This window comes from Pholcus phalangioides, unplaced genomic scaffold (assembly GCF_987345545.1).
Source record: "Pholcus phalangioides strain wild (caught in Gottingen) unplaced genomic scaffold, Ppha-v1.0 ptg000017l_1, whole genome shotgun sequence".
Taxonomy (NCBI): Eukaryota; Metazoa; Arthropoda; class Arachnida; order Araneae; family Pholcidae; genus Pholcus; species Pholcus phalangioides.
In genome coordinates, this window is record NW_028301610.1 from 42680529 (window position 1) to 42690594 (window position 10066).

The 10066-nt window shown below is 38.3% G+C and overlaps 1 protein-coding gene across 1 annotated transcript; it reads right to left on the bottom strand.

The window, feature by feature from the left end:
* Window positions 1–9038: 9038 nt before the first annotated feature.
* LOC149073485 (uncharacterized) lies at window positions 9039–9707 on the bottom strand. Its single transcript, XM_089247268.1, has one exon. The coding sequence runs from the start codon at window positions 9705–9707 to the stop codon at window positions 9039–9041; it is 669 nt and encodes a 222-aa protein (XP_089103394.1).
* Window positions 9708–10066: the final 359 nt, after the last annotated feature.

Genomic DNA, 10066 nt, shown 5'->3' on the forward strand with positions numbered 1-10066 from the left:
ACCTTAAAGTCTAAGATATTAGAAAAAAAATAGCTGATTTCTAACAACGTTGCATCGATGTTTTTCTCCCGCCTCGTAATATTTTATCCTCTGTCTTTATAACCTGACGTTTTCAATTAATTCCACGACGAATTTTGCCGTCGGGTCCATGATATTAACATCATTTTCTTCTCTCCAGCAAAGAAAATGGAGCTTAAGCTTCAACATGAAGGCTGTTGTACCATATAATATAATAGAGAAGAGAGAGAGAGAGAGAAAATTCCATCTCAACAGCTTTGATTAATAAAGAAGCGATAAGACAGAAATACGTGAATAATGACATCAATTATTTTTAGGCAAATAATACCGCGGAAATGAAACTACCTTTATGTAATATATATAATAATAATAATAAACATGATATAAAGAAAATATCCATTTATTTACTGCTCAATTTATATTTAAATTGTGGTCATAGCTGCTCTTTTTTTTTTCCTCTCTGCGTGTCTTGGTGGTGTGCGGCGTATCGTGATGGTATGTTTGGTAAAACGAGAATATTATCTAAATTTACTTTGACCAAAATATATACGTATGGTATGTATGATACCTCTTTCGTTTTGAGATTCGAGCTGAAATTTAATTTTCGTTTCCGCTAAAATTAGCATGATAGATGGACGGAAGTCTTGTTTTCATACTCGAGTTTTGATTCAATGACAAATCCAAGGGTCTTCGACGTATGGTCCGCGGGCTACGTTTGGCGTTCGGAGGTTTTTGTTGTGGCCCGCCGATCATTTTCAGGAAATGGTTAGAGACATTGGAAAAACGATTTGTTCTAGAATAAATGAAAGAAATAATTCCAGAAAATTTGATGAAAATTCAGAACTAATGAAAAAAATTTGATGAAAATTCAGAACTAATGAAAAAAATAATTTTTGAACAAATAATTTCAGAATTATTGGAAAAATAACTTATAAATCGATTAAAGAAATAATTTCGTGATTTCTGTGATAGAAATTATTTCGCAATCAATAAAAGAATAATTGCATAATTATTGAAAGGAATGATTTCAAGATATATTGAGAAGAAAAATAATTCTTCAGAATGATTTAAAGTGATTTAAGATTGAAGTAATCTCGGAATTAGTTAGTCTCTAACCAGTAATTAATCAAAAACTTTTTCAGAAGAAGTGAAAAAAATTATTTCAGAACTAATCAAAATTGATAATTAATAAAAGATGTAATTTCAAAATAAATAAAAGTTTTCAGTTATTTTTATTCTGGCCTCATTGGCCCCTTCTATTAAGATGAAACTAATTTACATGATTGGCCGGCAGGCTTCGTGGGAAGTTTCATTTTGGCCCGCCGTGTGTAAAGGGTGGAAGGCCACTGGATTAACCTCTTTGTAAGACGGCGGACATCTTGAAATGCTTTACAATGGAATTGTTGTTCGTAGGTATTATGTACAGCCGATAATAAAGGGTATCTTGTAAGTGCTAATGCGGCTTTTATCTCATCAACCGTCCGTCGTAGAGAGCTATGATTTATGATTCCAGTTTGAAAAATGCTAAAAACGCGTTCAGAAATTACCCTGTACCAGTTTTCAGAGTGGAAATACAGTGTGTAACAAAATAAAAAATCTAATTTTTTATACGGTCCCGTTGTTCTCTAACTTCCAATCAGAAAGTTGTTTCCCTGTCTTTTCTGAGCCTAACTAAAAAAAAATCTCATGTGTTTAACTGCGATATTCACTGAGATATTAGAATTCTAAAATTGCTGTGAAAGATATGAAAATAAAGGGCTGCTACAAATCGCGGTTGATAAAAATGTATTTTACGGGAAAAACTATTCAAATCATCTGATGACCATATTTTATTGAGAAACATACGGCAAACTGCGATCTTAAATAATAATCCGTAAAATACGGGCATCGCCAATTGTCATCAAAAACATTGTGGGAAGTAGACGCTATCACCGTAATCGTAGTTAAAATTCCAAAAAAATTGCGGACAAAACATTAAACCTTACAAGTATGTGAGATGAATATTTACAATTTCTGTCATAGTTATAATATAATTTATATTATAAAAACGAAGTGTGTGTGTGTGTGTGTATTCACGACTTTATTAAATACGTAGTAAAAACTCAAATAAGTATCGTTGAAAAAACGGGACACATGTATAAATAAAATCGTAACAACGACACTTACAGGAATAATTCGTAACACGGGACACAAGTGGTCCACCAAATGGTTTCAGGTATTTTACTGGTCTTTAGTTTCAGGAAGGTTGAGAAACACTGCTATAAAGCAAGAGTACTCGACCTTTTGGAGAGCGTGTGCCACTTCGGTTGCGTCCCCCTTAAATCATCTGGAATTGCGCTGCAGGTAACTCAAGTGATCTATAAATGTGCCGCGGGTTACTTAAGTGATCTATAAATGTGTCACGGCCTGCTTGAATGATCTGGAACTGTGCCGCAGATCGTTTAAGTGGTCTGTAACTGTGCCGCAGATCGTTTAAGTGGTCTGGAACTGTGCCGCAGATCGTTTAAGTGGTCTGGAACTGTGCCGCAGATCGTTTGAGTGACCTGGAACACGGCGGAAGTCCGCAATGTGAAGTACTTTTTAACAAAACAATACATGCATGAACATTGATTCAGTTCATTTTTAAAAAAACTAGGTGTGAGCTCGTGGGGCACACCGGATGACTCCAAGAATCACATTTGGCCCGCGGGCCATGGGTTGATAAAAAAATAAGGAATAATTATTTACAAAATATATAATTTTGAATGACTGGAAAATAAATAAATAAATGAAAAACTAAAAATAGAAATGGAATAATACAATAAATGGAAGAAAATAAACATAATTTGAATAATTAAAAATAAAAAGGTAACGCAAACAGAATTACAAAGGTAATAAAAATCAAATAGATAAAATAATAACGATAAAAAAATTTCAAAAGAAACTAACAATGGAAATGAAATAGTAATGGTAAATGTAAAAATGAAATAACAATGGTAAATGTAAAAATGAAAAAACAATGGTAAATGTAAAAATGAAATAACAATGGTAAATGTAAAAATGAAATAACAATGGTAAATGTAAAAATGAAATAACAATGGTAAATGTAAAAATGAAATAACAATGGTAAATGTAAAAATGAAATAACAATGGTAAATGTAAAAATGAAATAACAATGGTAAATGTAAAAATGAAATTGAAATACTAAATTATTAATAAAATGAAAAAGGAAATAAATGGAAATACGATGATAATAGAATTAAACATATAAATACTAACAAGAAAGAATATAAATGCAATATATAAAAATATACTACACAACGATTGGCCAGTCCTTACAAGAAATCGAAAAGCAGAAATCATAAATTAGTAAATCTGCAGTAAAACTAGAAAAATTAATTATTATTAATTTAAATAAAATTAGTAAAACTGGATGACAAACGAATTGATACGTATGGTTCGTAGAAAAGGAAAAACTGTATAAAAAAATGCGGAAATATCCATTTGACAGAATCTACTGAACAGCGTATCAATGCACAGCCAATGAGCTTAAAATGCGTATTAAATTAGTTAAAAATAAATATTACAAGCAACAGTTTATGAAATGCGATACAAATAAAAAGAAATGGAAATTTATTAACTGTATTGTGAAAAACCAAAATAAAGCTACTGTTTTGCCAGATTCTGCTGACACTCTAGAACAGCGGTTCTCAACCGGTGCTCCGCGGAGACCTTGGGGCTCCTTGTGCACTCTCCAGGGGCTCCGCGACCACTCTAGGAAAATTTAGAAGATTAAAATTAAAAAAAAAATAATTGTAAATATTTTTAAAATAGTAAAAATAAATCAGTAACCTTAATGAATAATTAAAAATGGGCCTACGGGGCTCCGCCATAGAATTTTGTTACTAAAAAGGGCTCCGCGAGTCAAAAAGGTTGAGAACCGCTGCTCTAGAACTTGCAAATCAATTCAACACCCACTTTGATCATATAACCCACAATACGTCTTTATTTGGTAACAATGATGATTTTAAAAAATACCTTGCGCCTACCATAAATTCCTTTGCCTTTTTGATGTAGTCGATCTTGAGGTACATAATACTTTAAATTCTTTCTCTAAAACTAATTCGTATGATTACGATGGAATTAATATATATTTGATTAAAGAGTTTGCTGCAAATAATGTCGCATTTATCACAAAGTTCATAAATACCTCATTTCGACTTTCTGTATTTCCTGAGTTACTGAAATGAGCCACTATTACTCCTGTTTTTGAAGCTGGCGATAAAAATTCTCTGCTGAAGTATAGGCCTATCTCAATTTTACCGGTTTTTTCTAAACTTATTGAAAAAATTCTTTCAATTGGAATATGTAATTTTTTATCTTCTGTAAATTTTTTTTCTTCTAAAAACCAATTTGGTTTTATAAAAAGACGAGGTGCTGAAAATACCCTATTGGCTTTTTCAAAATTTATTCATAACTAGCTATAATACCCGGCGCTGCCCGGGTTTTCTTCAATGAGGCTTTTTTGGATCACGTGATATCTCCCTCTCTTTTTCTTGAGGGACATACAAACCGTGTCCAAGTTAACCAATATGGCGACCTGCGCGATTCACGAAATAAACAAATCTAGATTTACACAGAAACGTAGAAATGAATATATATTTTTCTTTTTTTAAGGGGCGCTAGGTATTTCGACCCCCCCCCCCTGAACTTCAAGTTATCCATCTGTCTGTTCCAGCTTCCAAAAATCCTTAGTTATAGCTGTGGAATTTTTTCGATGCACTTTTCACGGGCTCATAACTAATTTTAAAATATCCTAACCCACATGAATTTATGCAAATAAATATCAAAAGAGACAATATGGAGACATTAATTCTCATACTTGAGGAGATATAAATGAAATCAATGATATTGCTCGAATATCCAACTCAAAAGTATAAGTTTGGCTAATTACTTCGTATTTAATCTCCTGGGCTTCGTATATCTCTAAGCGAACTAAATATTTCAAAAATCGAGAATTCAATACAATTTTTTAAATTATTGATGGGGCGTTAAATCCCACTAATTTCCGCATTTCTACAGTAAAATCGACAATTTTAGCACTGATTTCTATGGGGATCACCCTTTTCCTGACTCTCAAAGCGATGCTGATGATGATTATGACGTCTATTCAAAAAGCCTCATTACTGAGAGTATATTGAAAATGTGGCAAACCATTATAAAGGCATAAACTATTATGCATATACTAACAGGATTAAAGAAGTGACAAACCGTTGTAAAGGCATATACACGTCTGAAACGCATTGCTAGGGAACCACGGTAACCAAAGTAAACGTTCGGAAAGTGATTGTTGAGGCCCAAAAACCATTGTTGCCGGACAGTTTTTTGCCCATTTGGGGTATTTGCCCTGGGCTGACGAAATTTTAAAGTAGCCTATCGTTCAAGTCGGGTCCCATTTGGTATTGCGGAGTCACCACACAGAGCCACAGCTTTGGAATAAACATTTATTACGACGACACAAACATGATAATCTGGGTTAATGAAAAAGACAGGCATAGAAATTTTTGAACCTCACGCTTTCGTGTGCAGTGACTCTCTGCTCTGCTGTTTTCCAGACGGTCGTCTCCAGTACCCGGGATCACGTGACACACTCGAGGTCGTTGACCCGACTCTTGGGGGGTCGTCTGCGTGAGACACCACACACTCCCTCCCCAGTGATCACGAGTAATAAGAGGTGATCGCGTACTATGGAGTAGCATCAGTGATCACGAGCACTGTAGACGATCTGGAAAGTGGACAGTACGTCCAGAACGAGTGGTTCTGACTGGTTTCACAGCAGAATCAGCTGCGAGTCTGTCAGACGTAACTGCAGTTGGTACGTTTGGAGATACAGGTACCGGTTCCACCGTCGGATTCACGAGAAATGCCGGTTTAAGCCGATCGACTGACACTGACACAGTTTTTCCTCTTATGTCCACGTTGAACACTTTGTCAGTACGGCTGATCACTCTGTATGGTCCTTCAAATGGCTGTTCCAGAGGACGTTTCACCCTATCAGTTCTTACGAAAACGTGAGAAGTAGTTTTCAACTCATGGTGAACAAATGTAGGATGTCCTCCATGCCGTTTGATTGGTCGTGGCTGGAAAGTTTGGACGTGAGTTCTCAGCATTTGTAGAAACTCGGAAGCGTCAGTTGAGTTGGAATTAGCTCGTGCTTGGAAAAATTCACCAGGTAATCGTAAAGTTTCTCCGTACAGTAGTTCTGCAGGCGTGCACCCCAAATCTTGTTTCAGAGAGCACCGAAGACCGAGTAGAACTGTAGGTAATGCTTCAGTCCATTTATGGGTTTGGTTGCATTTCAACGCAGCTTTGAGAGGGCGATGCCACTCTTCCAACATACCGTTCGCCTGTGGATGGTATCCAGTTGTCCTAACCCGTTTTGCTCCGATGAATTTGGAAAGCTCTCGGAATAGCTGCGATTCGAATTGGCGACCTTGATCAGTTGTTACTGTCAAAGGTGTGCCGTATCGAGAAATCCAGGTGGAAAGAAAAGCTGTAGCTACCGTGGTTGCTGTGATGTCGCGGATAGGTACCGCTTCTGGCCATCGTGAAAACCGGTCTATCATTGTCAGGCAATAAGAATATCCATCGGAAATGGGCAGTGGGCCAATGATATCCAAATGAATATGTTGAAATCGTTGGGAAGGTTCCACAAACGATTGTAGCGTAGATCTCGTGTGCTTGTGCACTTTGGATCTTTGGCATGGTATGCACACTTTTGTCCATTTAGCACAGTCTTTAGCTAGACATGGCCAAATGAATCGCTTTCTGACCAAATCAATAGTGCGTCTAATTCCTGGGTGTGAGAGTTTGTGCATATTCCAAAACACATCATATCGAAATTTTTCTGGAATATAAGGTCGAACAGCACCTGTTGATAAATCGCAGTAGAGCGCTTTAGCTGCGTCTGGAAGAAATACTTTCTTCAGTTGCAAAGCTGATTTGCTCTTTAGAAGTTCCTCTAGTTCTTTATCCCCCTCTTGTTGCTCAGCGATGGCAGTAAAATCAAGAGGTCCAGGAACTGAAATTGCTGTTACGCGTGATAAGATATCAGCGGAAATATTTTGCGATCCAGGAATATGGCAAATGTTCGTTGTGAACTGCGATATATAATCTAAATGCCTTAGCTGTCTAGGTGAGCATTTTTCAATTTTTTGTCGAAACGCGTAGCACAGTGGTTTATGGTCACTGAAAAGTATAAACTCACGAGCTTCAAGCATATATCTGAAAAATTTTATGGAAGAATATGCGGCAAGAAGTTCTCGATCGTATGCGCTATATCGTGTTTCGGTGGGTGAAAGTTTACGTGAGAAAAAACCTAGCGGTTGAAGACCATTGTCCGTCACCTGGTGCAGTGCACCGCCTATAGCATAGTCGGAAGCATCTACGTGTAGAGCTAATTGGGCAGACGGGGATGGATGTGCCAGCAATGCGGCATTAGCTAGTAGCTTTTTGCAATCTTCAAATGCTTTCAAAGTTGATGTAGACCACACAACTTTTGTTTTGTCTTTTCTTTTTTTCGTAGAACCTTTCAATAGATCATGCAGTGGCACTTGTGTCTCAGCTGCATGCGGTAGGAAACGGCGATAAAAATTTATGAGACCTAAAAATTTACGCAATTGCTCAATTGTTTCCGGTTGCTTGAAATCGAGTACAGCTTGTACTTTGTCTGGACGAGGTGTGATACCCGATGGTTTGATCACATGTCCCAGAAATTCAAGCTCAGAAACACCAAATATGCATTTTGACACATTTAAAACTAAGCCATACTGTTGAAGACGTTGGAATATTTGTTTTAAATGAATTTTGTGTTCTTCGGCATTTTCAGAAAAGCATAGAATGTCATCAAGATATACATAGCAGAATGGTAAACCTCGTAATACTTCATGCATGAATCGCATAAAAGTTTGAGCGGCATTTACGAGACCGAAGCTCAATCTTGTATACTCGAATAAACCCCAAGGGGTTGTGATTGCGGTTTTTGGTATATCTTCTTCGGCAATGCCAATTTGGTGGTATGCCTTGAAGATGTCTAGTCTAGAAAAAATAGACTTACCGTGCAATTCTTGTGAAAAGTCTTGAATATGGGGTATCGGGTAAGAATCAAATTCCGTAACACTATTTAGACGACGATAATCACCGACAGGACGTACAGTATTATCTGCCTTGGGCACGATATGTAACGGAGAGCTCCAAGGGCTTTTGGAGGGCCGGATAATCCCTTGTTCCAAAAGGAATTCAAACTCGGTTTTCACCTGTTGTTGAATTTTTGGATTAAGACGTCGAGGCTTCGAAGCCACCGGTGGTCCTCGAGTGATGATATGGTGTCGCGTCACATGTTTCACTGTTTTACCGATCTGTGAAGGGTTGAAGACATCTGGGAATTCTTGAAATATAGCACTGTATTCAGAATCTCCAATGGTAGTGACGGAAGGTTGTGTTGTGGGCTTGATCGATCCGAGTACCCGTAATGATGTTTGCGAATCGATGAGTCGTCGGTTTCGCACATCAACGATTAGGTCGAAGTTGCTGAGAAAATCAGCTCCAAGTATTGGTGAAGTGACGTCAGCTACGAGAAATGTCCAGGAAAAAGGTTTCCGGAGACCTAAATCAAGTTTCTTGACCGTGGAACCATAGGCAAGAATCTTGCTGTTGTTTGCGGCGAACAAATGGAAACTTGGATGTAGTGCTGACGAATTTTTTTTAGGTGGTATAACAGAAACTTCACTGCCAGAGTCAACAAGGAAATGGTCACCCGTAACTCTGTCAATCACGAAGAGCCTGCTGGATTTGCTGCCCGATTCCATCATACCAGCGATGATGGAAGGTCGTCGTTTTTTTTCTGGAATTTACATGGCTGACGGCAGTAGCGGGCTTTCTCACCGAACTTGTTGTGATAGAAGCAGATATCCCGTGCTCGACTTGAACGAGATGTTGAACGCCTAGCTCGTCGCTGTTGGGAGCTATTACGATATCTCCCTCTAGAGAGTCGATTCACCGTTGCCGTTAGCTCTGCCACTTGTTTGGTGAGCGTTTCGATGGCTGATGTCGAATCGGTTCGATCTGGAGTCGACTGCATTTGCGATGATGACGATGGCTGGATTCGACTGCATTTGCGATGATGACGATGGCTGGATTCGACACACGTAATTTTGGGTAGTGACTTCAGCCACTTTGTCGGCTAGGACAGCAAGTTGATCTAATGGCTCACTGGAAACCGATAACACTGCTTGAATATTTTGCGGTAAGCGTTGCATCCACAAGGTGCGCAAGAACTCGTCAGTGACTTTGTTGCCGGAGAGTTCTTTCATCTTTCGCAGCAGTTGACTTGGCTTTTGATCACCCAGCTGTAGCTCGTTCAGAAGTTCCTTGACTTTTTGATGTTCCGTAGCAGTGAACTCCTTTATGAGGCGATCCGACAAGGCTTGATAGCGGTTGATTGCCGGAGGATTTAATATCAGATCCGAGACGAAAGACAAGCATTCTCCGTCCAAGGAAGAGACCAAGGCTGCATACTTCGTGTCATCGTTAGTGATTCCACTGAGTTGAAAAGCACTGTTGCACTGTTGAATCCATAGTTGGACATTCGATTTCCAAAACGGAGGTAATCGAAGTCCAATCCTCGAAACTTGAGCATTTTCTTCCGCCATCGCTCAGCTCCAACGGGAGAGAGAAAAAAAAAAAGAAGAGAAGACGAGGGAGAGGAGGAGGTCACACCAGAAGAGAAGAAGAGCAGACGATGATGCGTGGGCGAGAGGGGTCTGTTCTTCAGGGGCCTGTTTGAGGGAAGAATCGAGTCGTCGTAACCACAGACATAATGGAGGCTCGGAAAGAAGAAATTTCCGAAAATGCATGAGATTAAATCTTCAATGAAGATTGGACTTTTTTTGATGGTTAATGTTCCTAAACGTCGCTGGTCACCACTGCGAAGTCACCACACAGAGCCACAGCTTTGGAATAAACATTTATTACGACGACACAAACATGATAATCTGGGTTAATGAAAAAG